The 20,799-nt window shown below is 30.8% G+C and overlaps 1 protein-coding gene, 1 non-coding gene and 1 pseudogene across 2 annotated transcripts in view; 1 reads left to right on the top strand and 2 right to left on the bottom strand.

Annotated features, from left to right (window-relative positions):
- The window catches only part of LOC107370747 (neuropeptide F receptor), a 33,119-nt gene that overhangs the window by 5,924 nt on the left and 6,396 nt on the right, over positions 1-20,799 (bottom strand). Inside the window, exon 2 of the mRNA XM_015938713.3 lies at positions 4,611-4,897. Coding sequence (XP_015794199.2) covers positions 4,611-4,728 — 118 coding nt within the window. The 5' untranslated portion in view covers positions 4,729-4,897. The remainder of the gene's footprint in view (positions 1-4,610; positions 4,898-20,799) is intronic.
- Positions 1,691-1,798, top strand: LOC112539846 (5S ribosomal RNA; annotated as a pseudogene).
- LOC112539844 (5S ribosomal RNA) lies at positions 18,789-18,907 on the bottom strand. The gene has a single exon (XR_003083818.1). It is a non-coding gene; the product is annotated as a 5S ribosomal RNA (ribosomal RNA).

Raw genomic sequence — 20,799 nt, 5'->3', positions numbered from 1 at the left:
TCCACAATCAATTCTCACAGTTTTGAATCCTAAAAAACTTTTACCTATTATTACAAATAACAGTCAATCGATAATTCTCATGTAAAGCTGCACCAATCTCTCAAAAATTTAAAAATTGGTTGGTTGAGAATGGGTTCTTTGAGCGTGCATACAAAAGATTTGTTCAATGCGCTTTCTGTCGTTCAGCTACTGAAAGTCGAAGCGTAGTTCTACCTATTTTTGCGCACAAAAAGCTTTCTTCAAGCTGACCTCTGCTAAATAATTGAAAATATGCTATTGAAATAAATTTTGTGCAGTTTGTGCAGCTCAATCTCCTAAAATTCTTTATTCTCCTTGTCATCATTCATGTGCCTGTGTTGACTTTGATAGAATCCCATTCAAAAGATTTCCAATTTCCAATATGCGAACAAAATATTGAGCGAAGAATTTATCGCATTTCCTCGTCAATGTCAATATCTGACCGTCCAAACTCCGTACTCTACAGTTCTGATTTTAGCGAGGGTTAAGGTGGCATTCTTTCTAAGCTTGCTTAGTTTTTTCAATCCTTATGCTAGGACCACCCCTAATATTGGAGCGCAAAATATGTCTAAAACCACGAGTCCTGTATCTTAACCCAACCATGCCTGTTACAATATCCTTTTTTACTGGAGATGAAGAACAAGTTAATATCATTGATTAATACACCAACTTCGAATATACGCCTGAGGCTTTAGGATGGAGCCAAGACAATATTATCAAATTCTTCCTGCTTACCTAGATGGCACAGCAAGAAGATGGTACACCTCAACTTTTAGTTCAAATCAAGTGAAATTCAACATTTACACTGAAAAAAAGCCGTCATGATCGCTGACCTATGTCCTGCTGATTACAGGTCCTATTCGAGCCAACAACTTCAGCCTTCTATCAAATTTATATATGAAATCCAAGAGTTATGTCTTAGGATTGATGAAAATACATTTTAGGTGTTTATGATTAATATATCGAAACAGAGGCACAGTGACAGTCACACTGACAATCATTCAGACAATGAACTCGTTCAAAGTGAAGACGTTGCCAGCAGCATAACACTTATTTAAAAAAAACCTTATTTATCAGCGTATAAGAGTAAACAAGTCAGAATGCGATGCAATACTAGATACCGGTTCTGAAATGTCTCATATCAGTGATAAGACTGTGAACAGACTAAAATTAGAACTCGGACATAGCAAGGCATAATACCTTATTAATGATAGAAGGTATTAAATCTTTACATCTTTGACGACCCTTTCCAAATCTATGAATATTCTTATTGATTTTATGATATTCCATATGAGGGAGCAATGTATAAGTCATGTATTGGAGATTTAGAATAAAAAAGTTCAGTCCAGTCGTTCAGTGGAACTCTGAAGAGAAGAAGATGAACTTCTTTTCAACTCAATCAAACTTTCTTTCGTGAAATATTAATAAAAAACACTAGAAATAAGATAAAAAATCAATTTCTGTTGAATTTGATCGATTGAAGAAGATTGAAATCATCGAGACACTCTGCTCGGAGAATAGTGTCAATAAGATGTTCCAAGAGTCTTGTTATCTTAGCCCTTACAGTACCTTGAAAACTTGAATGAGCAATTAGAAAAATAATATTATTATCAATACTTGAATATTGAAATAAGTTTTTATGTTTATATCTCAGTTTTAAGCCATTTTCATCGTTTACGACCATACCAGACTGAAAACACCGATCTCCGAAGTTAAGCAGTTTCGGGCCGGGTTAGTACTTGGGAGGCAGACCACTTGGGAACCCCCGGTGTTGTAGACTTTTTTGTTTTGACTTAAAACAATCTATTTTGAAATCTATTAAGGTAAGTCATCAAGAAAGATAGCGCCATCTGACGAGTTATTTTAAGTCAAGTTGATTTAATTAGTAATACATCTTTTTCAAACGCGAATAAGTTTCAACTCTATTACTAAGATGAGCGAATCCTATAACATTGATTTAGCCCAGCATGTCTAATTAATTTTGAATGTGCAATTCTTGAAGTCACAGGATACCTGTCTAATTCGCACGTCAAAGCAATCAAAGCATCAATGGTTAAATCTACAAGTAATAATTGATAAAGAAGCGAGATTGTTGCTAGAGAATTCAACTTTTTTTGACTATCTAACTTGTTTCATGATCAAATAGCAAACTGAAACTCAATTTTATACCGCATTCTTTATTATCATGCAAAATAAAATGAACGAAATCTACGTAAGTACTAACATCTCAATAAAATTATAAAATGATTCCATTGTTTAATTTTGGTTTGCGGGTCACGTTAATAATAACATTTCTTTAATGACTAACAGCTTTTTGTCTCAATTCCGATTTTGAAATAAAAAGACAGGTAAGGATGTGAATACAGGGAAAAAAGTTTTTGTCAGCAACAAGATTGAGTTAATAGTGATTTTGATTGAAAAAGTTCACTGGATTTCATTTATAAAGATGAAAATGAAATAATCCCATTCGAAACTCGATTCGTAAAATTTATTAGTCTAGAGTGTTACACAACCGATATCATTACCTTGTGCGAAAACCAAAGTCGTACATCACGGTTGGATTAAAGGCTGGACAGATTATGAGCTACTAAAGGATATGGAGTGACAGGTGTAAAAGGAAAATAAAATGTTCATTTGGAGCAACAGGTTTGATTGAGTAAAAACAATGGCAATAAATGTTTCATCTTTTCATGTTAACTCACTTCTAGTAGTACTTTCAATCCTATTACAATGGTTTTGGTTAACTCAACTCCATAAGGAGCAACTTTTCACTTCAACTAATTTTATGGATCAACAACGAACAAACCCAAATTCAACGTCAGATTAACAGCATCAGCTTCTCTATTCATCATTATCATCCTTGGTTTAACCATTTTTATTCTCATCTCATTTCATGGTTACACAAAAAAACTCTTATCAATTCATTTCCTTTTCTCCGAGTTTATCAACTTTCAGAGTAATTCTATTATCTAATGAAAAAGAATAAGATTACATAGTTTGGCATGAAAAGCAATCCAAGTTTGTCATTCTCTTCATTTCGTCATTTACACCAAGAAATTGAAATGAGTTGAACATGATCAGTAAAGAGTTTTACAACAGTTTAAAGAGTTGATAAGATGAAAGATGAATTATTCAATTGACTATTTTATTGAAATATTACATGTTTATTTTGAGTGAACAAAACCAATGCATTTATGGCGAATCATTTGTTTCTCAGTAAAAGACAAAAACATTGAATTGAATAAACAAGTCTAAAGACTCTTGAGAGATCAACTTTCTCCTGAATCCTTTTTACTCAATCAAACAAAAGCCTGACAAAACAATCAAATTTCATCAACAACAGGCATAAAATCAATAGAAAAATTGAGCTTATTTTTATGCTAAAAAAATTATTTCATATTATTATATTTTAGATTCCATGAGTTTTGTAATATGATTCAAAGCAAATTTTTGATAATCTCATTCTCTATTTATATTCCCATGGTTGACTTAAAAACAAAAGGCTTACATGTTATTGCTCTGAAAATGAACTAAATCATTGAAATGTCAACAAATTCCAATAGTAACTTCTATCGAAATAATGAGAAAAAATAATCTTACATTTGCATATAATTGATATTAATCTTTTTTTTAAAATTAAAGTCATTAATATTCGAATAAAATAATGAAAATAATAATAGTGAGCATTTAATACCTATAGAAATGAATCAAAAAGTAAATCAAAATTTCTTTGTTTTAATAAACTCAAAATTCTTTACGTTCTCTCAGGCTAATTGAATATTTGTACGATTATGAAGAAAACTTGATAACTAGCACCAACATGAGTCTGTTGACGCATTAATTCAATTTGTAAGGGATTGACACACTAAGTTAATCATTCTCCCTGCAAATCATATCAATGACCAATGAATATGCATTAATCAATAGTTCAATCCATCTGATCCTAATTACTAATCTCACCCTTCACAATATTGTATATAAACTCTCTCCGACTTCCTTTTCTTTCAGTACTCAACATTTCTTTGCCCAACATAGTTGTACTCAACCTACAAAGAATCCTTCTCCGTTGTTTCCTTTTTTATGAAACAAGTATTCCTTTGTTACAAACCTCATTCTATTCAAACTCTTCAATGTCTGTGATAATCTTTAATTTGATTCAATTCAATTCAATTTTATTTATACAATCTGAATAAAGTTCTTTCTATTCTAACCTTAATCAAAAGTCTGTAGTTCTTAAAATTTTGTTAGAGAAATGTACGCTAAACCTGAAATATTACTTGGTCCAAAGCTATTAGCCTTGGCCATACATCCTCTATTTCGGTACACATTCGATAAGTTTATCACTTGTGGTTCTTTCACTAACTCATAACCCTAACAAATTGGACCTATGTAAGAATTTGCTGAAACATGATTGCTTGGATAACATTTTTGTGATTCATTTAAAAGTTTAAACAATTTCCGCTGATGTTGAACTTTTACAGTTTAATTGAGTAGAAGTAAAATAATTGAAACATGTCATTGATTCTTTAGTTATGGGTCATTTTACAGGTGAAAAATGGTTTGTAAAGGCCTGTCAAATTATCTTGGCTTACCAAATCCTTGGAACTCAATGAAGGCTGAAATATTTGATGAACTAGGGATCAGGCCAATGTTGTTGAATCCATCTGGTGGAATGTAAATGGAATCATTCAACAGTTTTGATGTATCCATTGGAAAGAGTTGAACAATCACTCAATTTCAAATTTCACTATTTTCCTGTTGATATCCTTTACTGTTGAACGTCGAAATTGAAACTTTGATAAATGTAATGTGAATCCGATAATGATGGTGGTCAATGTGTCAAAAAACAGTCTAACTTCGATGGATTTGACTCATGATTCTGAAAATGAAACAAAATGTGATACAAAAAAATTTAGAAAACAAGTTTACTGTAGATTGAACAAATAACTGAAATTGAGTAAACACAACAATAGTGAAAAAAGTAAAGGTGAAACATTTCACAAGATTAAACGAAAAAGATTTAAGCGGAAAAAATGTCGAGTACAAATTGAATGCTTCAAGACAAGAAGAAGAAAAGGATTTTTAAAATGAAAACTGTTTGTCTATTAAATGATAAGTAATACACTTGACAAATAAGCAGGAAAAACTAAGGTAAGATTAACAGGTAGCACATGAAACAAAAAGAAAAAATTGGAGGAAATGTGTTGAAACTAGGCAAGTTTCACTGACAATAAAAAGATGTAAAAGAGGAAACAAAAAAGTAAACCAAATGAGTGGGAAAAAAGGAAAAGTAAATGTAACGCAATTTTGCGCATGATGAGGATAAACTAAACTCCCAGTAAACTTGGAGTTAGTTTTTAGTTGCTAGTGAAATTTGGAATAATTTTTTATCCTTAATTTGTTTATCTTTTTCCAAGCTCAAAATGATCATCGGCTATTATTGAATAGTGAATAGGTTTTCAAGAAATGGTGAAAAAGTCAATTCTTTTGATAAACTTTCTTCCTTTACTTTTATTCACTAGCTTTTAACCATAATGAATGTTTGTGTAAAAATTTCTCCTTTTTTGTTTCGCTCTCAATGATACTTGAGATGAAAAAAATAAACATCTTGAAACACTAATCTGTTCTAATTAGAGAAAAGGTAAACAGAATTGAAATATGATATATTTATGTTTATCTCATACTGATGTAACTTTCTGTTGGAGAAGAATGAATAAACTCAAATTCATGAACCTTCAGGTACAATCAAGTGAAATGCTCTTTTCATGAGCAAACAGTTATTCCTATTTGAACAACAATTTGCTGTGCTGGCTTTTTTAGTGAATTTTTTTTCGTCAATTCTCTTTTTACTCTTGAAACTGCTTGAAAATGTGGGTCTTCTCATTATTTGGTTACCTGGTGAGATTGTGATGAATGAGTGGAAAAAAAATTCTTTAATGATGATCATTTGGCTAAATTCAGTAAAATTCTTGTTATTGACTGAGTCTTTTGTATTGAAAGATTAAACTTCAAACTTCTCTTTAGCCTCATGTTTGATCTTTTGCTATCTCATTTCATCCTTATTCATCAAAATGTAACTAACAATGGCAAACAATGTTGGTTTATAGCCAATTGGTAATCAAATTTACTTTACATGCAAACATTAGTGAAAGACTTTTGCTTTTACCCATCTGTGGTTGAAGTGTTCATTGAGCAAGTTTTTGTTGAACTAAAGCAAGTTAAAGAAATGTCAAAAGGTAGAAACGGTTTTGATGTGACTTTGGTCTGAAAATTGTACCCCACTGCCAGTGTGTTACAGATAAAACTTTAAATAAAATTCGTTGGACTGCAACGTATTGTATCGTTTCTCATGAAACTTTTTTCTTTTCTGGACAAGATGTTGAACAAGATTAAATATTGAAAAATTGAAGTTTAGCAAAGCAATCTATTCCTGCATTGTGTGAAAATGATTGATGTTACCTCAGGAGAAAATCATTTTAGGCTTAATTTTTAGAGTTTATCAAACACAAAACCTTGTAAATTGATCGTTCATCAAAATTTATGAGAATTTAAATGAACGAAATTAACCTGAAAACAAACTCGCTATAATTTGACTAAAAGTACAAGAAAAATGAGACGTTCAATCAGAGTAATTTGAAAATTGCTCATTTTTTTGAACATTATCTATTCATATAATATTCATCAGGTTAATATTAGGTTGGTCAAAAAGTTGCGAACGAAAAACTCAGCTCATAAATCAATGTTTAATAAAAATCCAGTCATTTTGATTAGATGAGCTAATTATGAGAGACGCATAATTAAATCTTAGATTTTTTGAGTTTTAGTTACGATTGAGAGTTTCCTTTGTGAATTCTGAGGTCAGAAAGTGCGTCTTGAAAAGTTTGATTCGCTTAGCTATTACATATGGGCTTCTAGTCTAATATATTCTGGATGTACGGCGGTAATTGAGCCAACATTTTCCTCTGGCTCTATCTGATTGTGATGCGCTTGGATCAAAGGAGCATCTCAATTCGACCAGAAAAGGCAAGTACGAAAGCGGTGTTGAGAGTGCATTTCAGCCGCAAAGTCAGAATCATTAAAGGAAAAATTAACTTTTGGATTACCTGGTCTTTTTGAATATCAATTGAAGCTATTTGCGATCATTTCATTAATTAAATAGCAAGTTTTGCAGCAGAACAAGCACTTTTAACGAAAGGCTAGCGAGACAAGAGCACAAATCAAATGAACATCGTACTCAATAGGAAATAAATGATCAGTTTACTTGTTAATAATATAAAGTAAGAGTCAGAAAATGGCTTTAAACGAAATGAAAGACGCCATTAAATGAGTTCAATGAAGGTGAAACTTGACAGCAATTGGTAAACAAAATTACACTTGAAACTTGCTCTCACAGAAACCAACTATTCAGTGAAACCAATTCATTTCTATTTCTCAAGATAAAAAGTAAAATTCAGTCAATCATGAGAAATTTAGCAATAGATCGATAAACGTTGAGCTTTTTACTTGTGTTCAACATTTATGATTGCAAGATAATTTTCAAAGTAAAATGTTTTCAAACTGAAAATATTTTCTCATCATATTTTACAACAACAAGACGACATTTTGGTTCACTAAGTTGAGCCATTATCTGAACTTATTTTTATTAATGGTGCAAAAGTAAAGTTTTCAAATTGATTTTGTGTCCATTAAATGAGAAAAGGTTGAGAGCAAGTCATGTAAACACTGAAAAGTGTCAAAGAATTGGTAAAAATTTGAATAACTTTCAATAGTTGAAATGAAAATAGTGAATTATGAATGGAAAAGTGTGCTACTTCTTGGCTCGAAAAAAAACATTCCAATGTCTTTTCACTTGATATCTTAATGGTAAAGTTAAATATTTCATGCTAACTCAATCTCAATTCTGACAGAAAAGGCACAAGTCGAACAGTTGAAAAATGTCTCGAAAAAGCAACGAAATTGAATATGAAGAAAAGAGAGAAATTGTAATTCTATTGAGAAATTTGATTCAGCAAACTTTTGCGTCTTTTTTGTCATATTACATTCAAAGGTACAATATTAACCATGAAATATTATCACATTTATGAAAAATTATTCATTTTTGTTCAACATTTTTTGAGTGGTTTTGTTGAGATGAAAAAAAGTAAAATTTGATTCCAAGTTGAACTTGATATATTTCAATATTTTCATCCACTCACTTTGCACCAACAATGACGATAATGATTATTGTAATAAATGGGAATATCAATGAATAATCAAAGAAGTTTTTTTTTCTTTTTTTCTTTTTTTCATCTCTTGATGATATCGATGTGATGTTATTAATAGACAGTTCAATAATCAGTCATGAATTGTGATATTCTTCTATTCATTTGATCTTGCCTTCAGTTTTTTTTTCATTGATGATGTTATTAATAATAGTTCAATAACTTTCTCTTTTTGCTCCTTTGATTACAAGCATTTAATAATAAATAAGATTAATGATAAGATAAATGAGATATAATGACTATTATCAGCTAATAAGGTTGAATTCCGAACGGTAACAAGATTCATTAGTTTCATGAGAAATGATTTAGTCAATCAATTTGATTAAACAAAAGCAAATTGATCAATTTTTCTCTTTTCGTTGCTCCAAGCAAATTCAATTTGTCTATGAAAACAATGAATTTCCGAGCATTCATGGTCAAGATTGCAAGCTTGATTTGCTTCATGAGCAAATGTGGCAATTTTATACTCCAATATGATGAGATAGACAATGTTACAAGTTGAACATTCATCAATGTATCAAATGGTAAATGTGTGCTTATTAGATTAACTTATCGAGAGTGAATCTTAAGGTTAAAAAACGGATTCTTCTTCTTGTTCTGTGACTACAGTGACATACACTGTGATGCATAGCATTAAGGACACTTGAGAATCTTAATTATTTCACGATAATTCGTGATTTTTTATTATTTTTCAATCAATTCATGTTTTTTGAGCAATGATTAGTTATTTTACTAAGTATTAACCATATTGGTTAGTTAGTTTTAATTTAATTTAAATAATCAAAATTTATCATGAAAAATTTTGTTGCATGGCATTAAGGACAGTTATTAATTTTAGTTAATTAAAGACTAATAATGAGTGCTACCGCCGTTTTTTGCTATGACCTCAACTAAACGATCCTTCATTGACATTATATTGTTTTGAATCATTGACTGATCAATCTGATGCCACTCACGGACGATTGATTGCTTGAGTTCGTCGATTGCATTGTATTGACGACCTTTTCCATAGATTCTTCTCGCTAAAATGGACCAAACATTTTCAATTGGGTTTAGATCTGGTGATCTTGATGGCCATTGCAATAATTCGATACCTTTTTGCGAAATCCAATCTTTAGTAGCTCTAGAGGTATGAATTGTAGCGTTATCTTGTTGGAAGATTGGGTTGATGCCACACATTTCGTAGATTGATGGAACCATGAATTGCTCCAATATATCAATATATCCACTTGAATTGACATTTTTAGGGCAAAAAACTATGTCTGTAGTACCGTTGTAAGTGATTCCAGCCCATATCATAACGCCGCCACCACCGAACTGACGTTTAGAAAATTGCACTTCAGGCGTATTCAGGTTTCTCCAATGACATTTGTAGCCATCAGGGCCATCCAAATTGAACCTTTTCTCATCTGAGAACATCACCTTTAACCATTTATCTCCAAATTCGATATGGTCTTTTGCAAATTGTAGTCTTGCCTTCTTATGCTCAGGCGACAAAGGTGGTTTGGTGTTTGGCTGTCGGAAATCGATATGTTCAGCTCTTTTTGCAGCTCTGTAAACTGTTGAACGATGACAGTCAACACCAATGACTCTTGATACCTCCGCACATGACATTTTATCATTAGATAATAGCCGCAAAGCTTGCCGAGTATCACGGTCACTCAATTTATACGAAGGTCCACTTCGATTATTTTGATTGTATTGGTCCGGATGGTTGATAACTCTCTCAACAGCACTTTTCGACCTTCCAATTTTATCAGCAATCACTCTTATCGATAAACCTTGGTCACGATAAGCCATAATTTGACCAATTTCTCGATCACTTATGTCTGCACCTCTACCCATTATATAACTTAATTTAAAAACAATGAACTTTCAAAAATTGAACAAAAACTTCGAAAAATATGTTATTACAAAGAATAGATAACTTGGAATGGTCAGATTGCTCGAAAAAAAGGCCATTTATAGTCAAAACATGAAGTGTCCTTAATACCATGCATCAACTCCATATGGTCAACATATGAAGATTAACAATTAGTGAGGCTAATTAGCAAAATTTCCGACTTTTGAGTGCCTAATCTGGCTTAAAATGTGTGAATAAACATATACCAATAAGTAAAATCCCTTCAATTGGATTAAATTCATTGATTCCGCGAAATTCGCGGTGTCCTTAATGCTATGCATCACAGTGTATGCTGACGAAGCAATGAAACTTTTTGATCAGAAAAGTTGATGGAAATTAATTGATTTCGAGTGAGAAGATGAATGGTTAAATATGCGATGTCCACTGTAAATTGATTATTAGTTAACAAATGAAGTGTTCATAAATCATTTGGAAATTACTTGACAGGAGTTTCACATAATGGAGTAGCTCATAATGTATTGGCTATTTGGTTCTGGTAATCATTTCATCTGGATTAAAGTATACAAAAGTTGAGTGAAAAAGATTGAATGAAACATTGAATAATGATCATTATGGTGCTCATTATGTTCATCATTTTATTGTTTTCTTTTTTGCTGTGTGTTGAATTACCTTGAATAGTTTACCAAATATTTTTGAAATGTGACCCCCAAACAGGTGTTGAAAGTGATTGTCCTGTAAACCCATTCATTAGCCATAACTGAATTATGGGTGAAGAAAGATGAATCGCTTTGCTTCACTATTATTAAATCTTGATCTGAAAAATTACCGAAAATTATTAGCTACGAAGAGCAGAGTTTAGCGTTAGAAGAATCAATTGAGAGTGAAATCATGAATGAAATCTATACATCTCGAGTTTACATTTAAACATGGTAAACGAACAAAGATATGAATAAAACAAGAGAAGAAACAATTGACAATTGTTTTTGAAATTGAAAAATATGGGAAAATGAAATGAAAAATAAGTTCGTACACAATAAGTTCAACTAAAAGACGAAAAAATGGAAATGGCGAAAATGGTTTATTCATATTTTTTCCTTTTCCATCTGTTTCTTTTCTGATCTTTACTGATTTAGAGGTAGATTATGATTACAAAAGGAAGCAATATTTTAATATTTGTTCAGGTAAAAGTTAACCTAAACAAGTTGGCAGCTTGAATGAAATTGGTATAAACTTGTGAATGTTCATAACTCAACATAAAACAAAGAGCAAAGGTAAACTGCAGCACAAGAAGAAACTTTCAGTGTTTATCAAATTCAACCCTTTTAGGTGCATTTCTGGCTTGAAGGTGCGTAAAATTGATCATGTAATTGCTGCCAATGAAATATGCTTGAGTGCAATTTTTTGTCTGCTTGTCCTTGTGATATCTTTTGCTATTAAGTTGTATTTTCTCAAACTCAAGTTTCCCTCCCAGCATAAATATCTTATTGCACTCCCTGTCTGGGAATGAATATCAACAATGTAACTATTAAAAGCATTGCTTGGAAACCATTTACAGTATGGAATGAAACTGTCTTGAGCTAATTTGAAGATGAGTAAAAATGTTTGATTGAAAAGAGAAATGACAATTTTTTGAAAACTTTTCAAAGACGATTCTTAATTTAATGAATAGACGTAATTGAGTTTATTTTTGGAAACAAAATTAGAATCAATTTCATCAGTTAAGGTTACCATATCAATTCTTAGTAGCTAATTAGCTTTTGAAATGAATGAATGCAAAGAGATTAATTGAAATTAAATTTTTTTCCTTTGCTCCAACCTCTGTTGGCTTCGTCTTAACTATTAGTATTCCTTTGAGTTTGACTCTTGAATAAGGCCAATTAAGGTATTGACTGTATGTATTATCACATCAATTGGTTCATTGAAAGAAAAGTGCTTGTTGAGTAACGAGAATGAAAAAAAAGGTAAATTACAATGTTAGTTACAAGACATTTATCGCATCAATTACATGGAATTGATGATTAACTAAAAAAGTTTCAATCAGTCGACTCGAGTGATTTCAGTCAAAAAATTGTTGGAAATGTTTCTTAATCAACTTGTGTTTTGTAACATTCTTATTGATCCAGCAGAAGAAAAGTCAAAGTTTATTCGTAATTAGACTCAACTTGGTGCATAATAAGTGGTAAAGTCATTTTTGGTTCTTTACTCAAATCGAGCAACAAGTCAACTTTGCTCATTGCAATTAATCATTCCTTAATTAGTGTTTATTCAAATGAAAATACGAAAATATTTTTTTTCGTCAATCAGTTTTAAATGAAAAGAGGAACAACTCGTTGCAGAAAGTTGACCAAAAGCATTTAGCCAAACCATTAGCATTCGGTTCAATGGATTGTTTTAATCAAAATCCAATTTAACAGCAAACTGAATTTGCAATTATAATCCAAATGGATGCACTAATTAGCAAACTTTGTAACCAAAAACATTTATTCAACAGATTGTTGGCTCATTTCCAATTCATTTTAGCAGCAACTTTTTGACTTGTAAAGCTTATTGGAAAACACAACTTTCGTTGAAATTATGCTTTTTGTAATTCGTTTGTAATTGATTATTCACCAAATCTCACCGAGGATAAAACTCATTTAGATAAACAAATTCATGTCATGAGATTTTCTGCTTCAAATTCAATGTCTACAGTCGTACAATGTTGATTGTTTGATGCGAGTTTTTCACTCATTTGTGCTTGAGCAATATTTGTCCATTAATGTCCAGCAACATGACCACTTACATTATAAAATGTTAGCAAATATAAAATAAATTGTCGATGGAAACATCTGTTTAAGAGAAGAAAAGGCTTTCTTCTTCAATTTCGTCAAATCGATAGCCAATTTCAAAATGTTCAATACCATTTGAATGGACTAAGGTTTATCACTTTGTCACACAAATGAAAATTGAATCCTTCTTCAAAATTGGATTCTTTTCAAGGCATTGCCAGATACAACATTTGATGCTGATTTCAATGGATATAAAAGGCTGTTTTCTGTAAAAGTGTTTTGCTCATGAAAATATTCATCATTCAAAATTAAAGTCATTCAACATTTTTTCAAGTGATGCTGCGAATTCAATGAAATGCTTCATGGCTTTTGGTCTATATCTTTTGTTTTTTTCCTGTACTTCAAGTGTTTTCTCAATAGAAATGTTTACAGAAAAAGTGATAAAATCTTTCATGTTATATGATTATCTTTGGATATGTTTTGAAATTGAATTTTCTTGCAGCAGAAACTTTAATCAATTTATCTTGCCATGAAAAATGATGAGCCAACTAGACTTGGTGTCAACACTTTGCTCATAACCTGAACATGATGATCATGAATCGACATGAGCTGAATAACTAACCGTTATATCAACCAGTGTTTATGTCAACATGTTAAGGTGAAACAAATGATTGCTGTTATCAAAATGGTTAATAACTTAATGCTCATTCAACTTCAACTCAATCCATGCTTCTTCTTATCATGTATTTTCTCCTCATTTTCATTCCAAACTGATTTTTTTCTTTTTCTTTATTCTTTCCCATCATTTCCATGATTATCATGATTGATGAAAATGTTTGCTCTTTCAGTTTTTTTCTTCTCCTCTTACCATTTTCACCATAATATTGATCTCGACTAACAATAACAATAACAACAATGATAGAAAACAAAACAATATAATCGAGGTTCGAAACGAAAAAAATTCTAATGTTATTTTCCTTCTCTGAGTGTTTAGTTTTTTGTCTTTTTCCCTGTTCTTTTGGTCTTTTTCTGGTCATAACTTGTAACAACATCATAAATGAACCAATGAACAATATCAATGACTGTTTCCTGTTTCAACTTGAAATCATTTTGTTGCTTCCAATAGCAATTCACCATTTCCTGAGATAATAATTACAGCGAGAAAAAGTTGAAGTCGGTTGATTGTCAGAACATAAACAAGTAAATCAAAGTTACAATAAAGTAATTATTCTGATTGAGTTTCTTGGGAATCTAATCAAGAATTTCATTTAATTTGGTCACTTTTCAAATTGTTTAATTGCTCAGTTCATTTCATTTGTCAAAAATCATTGTTCACTTCTAATTACGACAACAGGAATTGTCTTTTGTTCGCAGTTTCAGGTTCAAGTAAAGTTAATTGAGTTTCAGAATAATCGTTATCTTCATAATTTCTTCAAATTTCTGGCCATGTTAATTAAAATTTTCAGTTATTCCTTTTAATTTAACTGCTAACAAATCTAAACTAATTGAAGCAAAAAATGGAAAACATTTCAGTTTTAATTTGACATTCCATTTGTTTTTGGAATTTAATTTACCATTATTTTATTAAGGATCAAATAATAGACATTAAACTCGCTGAACTTTTCCAAAAACAAGAAAAAATTCATTTCTTTTCTTACTAAACTCAATTTCAATCTCGGATATCACACAATTTTACCTCAACAATACGCTATTTACACTGTATCAGTAACAATATGCAAATATTAATAGCATAAAATAGATGCTTACGGATATTTTTTTATAAAGTTTACTAATATTTATGGTAATAGAAGTGAATTAATGTTTCACCAAACTCATTCCACACATGCAGTTGTAGGAGTTGCTTTAAGCTGTTTGAACGACAAGACTGTAATGACAAAATTGAAACTTAAATATCGATTAATAGTGAAATTGAATCTTTAATAAACAATGGACAGCTAATTCAGCTGCATTCTGATAGTTAAACAGAATGACGTTTCAATTCATAGAAAATTCATGACATTATTAGTATTGAGTTGATAAAGTCGATGCTGGAATGACTATTCATTTACAACTGCAAATTTCACGTTTATTTTGGTAAACAATGAAATCTGTTGCATTGTGTTTTCAATGGTAACTAATGTAAAACTATTTCGTGATTTTTTGATGAACTCTTTCGAGTGTCTCATTCAATTAATAATTACGTGAAGGTTTTCATCGAAAAGGAATTTTCAATTTAATAACAAAATCCAGTCTTATTGAGATATCAAATTTCGCGTTTTTCAACCAAGTCTAGAAATTTCAGATAAAAAACTTTTACAAAACATTATTGATACAAAATGATAGAATCCATTGCTGCATCAGTAAGCATACAAAAGAAGCAACCTGAATGAATAATATTCAAATTTTCCAAGCTTTTGTGTCAAACAATATTAAAGCATATCAGGATATGATTTTGTGATCAACATGGTGATTTACATAACAAAAATTACCTTTTTTACTTATTTTTTTGCAATAATAGACAGACAAGGTTGGAGCGAAACAACAGCAGACACAAAGAAGCAATTCCAATATTTTATTCATGCAATGAAAGAAATTCTCATGAAACACAAAATTGATTATCTAATGAATAGATTAACCATAAAAAACGAAATATAAATATCGGGCTGTAGATCAGCTATAATATTGTGCTACAATGAGAACAATAAGTTGATAGTAAATCAATAGTTTCATTATAATTAGAAATAAATGAATTTATTGCTCAGCAAAGCCAACAGATTCATCTTTTTCTGTTGATAAAAACTGTCAAAAGTGTTTTCCGTTCCAATGGACTTTGCATACTCAAAGAAATGTAACATGAAATAATGAAACAAAGTATGGATTCTTTTATCAATAAGAATAGATGGAAATATAAATTTTATCCTCACCATCAGCTTCCACATCATAATAATCATAATCTTCATCTTTTCTTCTTTCTTCATCTTCTTCTTCTATTCTCATCGTTTCATCGTTAAGTAATCCTTTAATATAAATAAATCTTGTGACCTTTTCACTTAACTCTACACTTTTCTTGTCTGTTAATTCATTGATCAGTAAAAGCTATTCCACCATGTCTTCCTATCCTTACTGATGAAACTCACAGACTCATCATCAGTTTCTTTGTCACTTACATTAGCTCATTCAAATTCGAACAGCAACTTGGAATATTGATTTTTCTATTTCAATATTAAATTCTCTTTACTCATTATTTGCCTTTCATAATTCATAACTAAACTTTACTCTTCAATTTACAATCAACTTGACTTGTGATAGTGAAACAGGTTATACTTGAACAATCCATACACACACAGCTTCCCGATATTCAAGTATGATTGTCACTTTTTGGTCACATCAATGAATGGCTTTATCAATATAAGACTTGAATTTACATAATTCATCAATTGATTTATTCATTTACATTCCCATACTTTAATCATGATTCAATGTGATTCAACATCAAAGTCCAACAAGTTTAACCAAATATAAAATATTGGATCAATAAACATTTAATATTCCATGTTATTTCATTTCAGTTCACGCTATTCTCTGTAAAAGTTATTGACTCTCAACTAAAGAGGAAACACTCGAGTTGAATCATTCTTGTTATCATGTCCATCTGCTGCCGTGAAACAAACAATTTTCATGACTGACCTATGAAACAATTTAGGAAAAGAAAAAAACAATTTGTACTTTTCTTCTCATACAATATCATTTTTCAGGAAATGAAAAATTTATAGAAACATTTTGCTCTTTTTACTAACCTTTTTGTTTTTGCAAAATGTCATGAAACAACTTTCTATATCAACTATTATCACCTAAGGACATAATTTTGGTAACCAAAACAGATGATTTTCATAAATATTTTACTCCAATTTCATTCGAATTTCTATTTGGTGGGTAAAAAAGAGTTTGAACATTGTGGATGAAAATTCATCAAAGGGAGAACTTGTTGACCGGAAAAATGAGAACATCGCAATCAATAATCATTTCAATTTCAATTTTTGCCTGCAGTTTTTTATCTACAGCAATATGAGGTTTCTGAATAATATGTATTGATAGAATGAATAAACATCGGTAAATATAAGTAAATTTCATGATTGATTAACTCCTCTAGTAACAATGATGAACTCAGGTGCGGTCAGTTAATAATTTCTTTGACTTTTGTTTCCTTTGTGGTGTTACAAAGAAGGTTGTTTTGCTTCCATTTCAGTTATTCACATTAGTCTAAGCAAACCAAAAGTTTGGCAGATGAAAAGTACATCGAGATACAACAACTTGAACGCAAAATGGAAACTGAAGTAGTTGAATCCATCGTATTTAAAGGTTTTCTGGTTCCACTTAAAGTCATCCTATCATCACATTTTCGTTGGTTCATTGCGATAAGCCTTATAATATTTGGACTGGTCAGATGTGTTATGCAGCTAGAGGAAGATTATGTACCTCTTGGCTTTTATTCTGGTACATACAGAACCATACGTATGGTTATCAATAACTCAAACGCAATTATTCACATTGCAGTCGTATTATTTGCCTTGGATTGGTCATCATTTACTCACTACTTGAGGCAAATGAGTAAATTACAGCTAGAGAAGCATGAGAAAACGGTTGCCCAGATTAACAAGGAAAGACGAATCAAGCTTTTATTTTGTTTGTCTTCGGCAATAATTTATGCCGTTTTAATTTGTTATAAATTATTTTTGGGAGAAATCAAAGTGAATATGTTTTTGTTGAATTTGTCTGATTGCCTCACAAAAATGTCACACATTTTCTTCTTGAATATTATTTCTGATGTTTGTATTTGCTTGAAAGCTGCTTTTCAACTTGTCACTTCTCAACTAAAGGATTTCCCAAAATCCACTCCGGACTCTACAAAGTTGCACAGATTGAGATATTGCCGTTTATTGCACAGTCATGCGGTTCGAGCGACTCGTCATGCAGAAAAGTTTCTCTGCTTTTATATTTCTTGGTATTATTTCCAGTACATTATGTATAATATGGCGAATTTTGTTGAAGTTCTGGGAGACAAACATCGTTATAATTGGCGCTCAGGCAGCTTCTTCATCTGGGATACAATCAATTTGAGCTATTTGACGATAAAACTTGTGGCTGTAAGTGAATTATCCGCCAATGGTTTAGAAGATTTATACGAAATTTCATATGATGTAAACTCGATTAAACTGCAATTCGAGGTAAGTGCTTAGATGGGAATCATCTAGATAAAGTACTTTTTTCATTATAATTCGATCTAAATTTACTAATCCAATGAATGAGATGTGCCCGAATTTTTTAACTGCATACATTATGTCTTCTCTTTTCCTGTCTCAATAGACTCACATATTTTTCAATCGAATGCAATTGAATAATGTTGGCTTCACTTTCGCTAAACTTTTTTTTATCAACACCAATTTCATAGCCTCACTTTTGACACTATCGCTAACTATCGTTTTGGCGTTGGCGAACTTCCTTCAATGTTGAAATTACGAATTCACTAAGAACATTAATCAGTGAAGATGCATTTTAGTAGAGTCAAACAGAAATATTATTTGGATAAATTGGAGAAAATCATAAAAATAATGAATTAGCTAAACTTCTCGTTCTGGCCTGTCTCACTTATTCTCTTCTTAACTATCAACTTTACCAATTAAAACGAATAAGCACTGTATTTGAAACGAAACGGTGATAAGAAATTTATTTAATATGCTTCTCAGTGCGTTGCTGTCTTTGATTAAATGCCTGAATATCATTAACCGTGCACGAAAAAAATAAAAATATTCAGAATGCCTATCCATATCTATTTAGTTTACATTAATTTCGGCATTTTGATATCAAAATGAGACAAAAAGTCTACAACACCGGGGGTTCCCAAGTGGTCTCCCTCCCAAGTACTAACCCGGCCCGAAACTGCTTAACTTCGGAGATCGGACGGGATCCGGTGTTTTCAGTCTGGTGTGGTCGTAGACACAAGAAAGGTTCAATACTGCAATAGAAACATGAAGACTTATTTCAATAATCAATTATTATAAATATTTTTTGCAAGTCCAAATACTAAATCGTAGCAAGTAAAATGAGAATAGAAAACTTTGCAATCAAATGTCTTGAATGAACGAATTTCTAGCGTTGACAGATGAATTAGAGTACTGAATAGACTCAGTGAATAAGTAAACTTGAAAGAATTAGAATGCAAAATAATCTCAATTAATTATATTCAAATGTTTCACATTCACAATGATTACCTTTTAACCATCTTTTCTTCCCAATTATACTTTATCTTCCTTAACTTTCATCACATTAAAATAACCTCGCAATACTTTTTCAACACAAGCTCAACGACAATAAAAAGAGAAAGAAAAGAGTTTCATTCAAATATTTTTTTCTTTCAATTAAATTCTTACATAAACAAAGTAATCATGTTATCCCAACATTAAACCCGTTTTTTATTCCTATCACAATAACAACATTGGATACTAATTAAACACCTTGCATTTGTTCACTTGCTCTACATAACCCAACCTACACTAAACTTTTCACCTTTTCATGGCTCATTGAGATTCATCAAACTATTTCAATTTCATTTTACAGGAAAAGAAACCAAAAAAGGTACTTTGAACTCCCAGGTGAGTTATTGAAATGAACAGCAGCATCAAACAAAAAGTTTAATGAATTGGTTTTACACTGAATTTGCAAATTTGTTGGAACATTAGTTGATTGATGAATTCATCGACAGATTCAATAACATGATATTTATCTCTTGTTTAGCATTATTATTGAAATTAATTGTCACTTAGTTTTGATTATTGAAAAACATGTTTATCAATTTACACTTTACTTTGAATAATCGGATTAAATATTTTTGTTTTCAATTAATTTAATAAAATAAAGTATATTCCAATTGAATATCGCATTATGCAAATGATAATTTCAGGTATAAAATCATTTATTTCATGAAAAATTCTCATTCATAGATAAAGTGCTTTCATTTTTATTATTCTTATTCTTCACATAACTCAATTGAAACTTCTAAGTTCATGCTTTCCTCACATCAATCTCAAGCATCAAGAATAATATTGCTTGAAATGATGAAAAGATATATAAAAGTTCTGATTGATGGATTATCTGGTGCTAAAAAGGTAATAAATAGAGCATAAAAAACAAAATCAACAATCAAGAATAGTTTAACATGATTAATATGGATAACAAAATGTAATAATAAAGATGCATGTTGAAGGCATTATCTTTATGGATTATCGTTATTAAAATCATGATAACTTTGCCTTTATTGAATCCAAAACTTTCAGTTGAATCATTTTTCTATTCACTTGGAAAAAGTATAAAATAATGCAACTGTTATACAGAGAAAAAGAATTACGAACGAAACCAACTAAACTCGGCTAAATATTAGCACGATAAAACTGTTAGGTTGACTAAAAGTTTTGTTGAGTTTTGTCATAATTCATGTTCCTCCAAACTTAATAGCCATTAATATGCAAATAAACGCAAATGTTGTCATGTAAATTTACATGGAAACTTGGGGATAGACTCGAAGGAAAAGATACTTTTCATGTAAACTTAGCGATTCACATGGCTGTACAAACTAGAAAATTAACATTCCATTCAGAAAAACCAGATTAATAATGAGAATGAATCAAACACTAAAGTACAATCTTGTCTCATTTGATGTTCTCTTTTCAACTTTTAATTTATTCATTTTTCAATTTACATGCAATTTTTCAACTTGACTTTTCTGTTCTTGCCTCTTTAAATTATGTAAAACTCACGATAAACAACAAAACATTTCAAGACAATTAATTTTTCCGTTAAAGCTAAAACTCCAATCAGAAACATGTTTGATTGA

The sequence above is a fragment of the Tetranychus urticae genome, chromosome 1 (assembly GCF_039701765.1).
Source record: "Tetranychus urticae isolate SD_2017Ah chromosome 1, NJAU_TeUrti_SD_1.0, whole genome shotgun sequence".
NCBI lineage: Eukaryota > Metazoa > Arthropoda > Arachnida > Trombidiformes > Tetranychidae > Tetranychus > Tetranychus urticae.
This window is presented reverse-complemented; position numbering and strand designations above follow the sequence as displayed.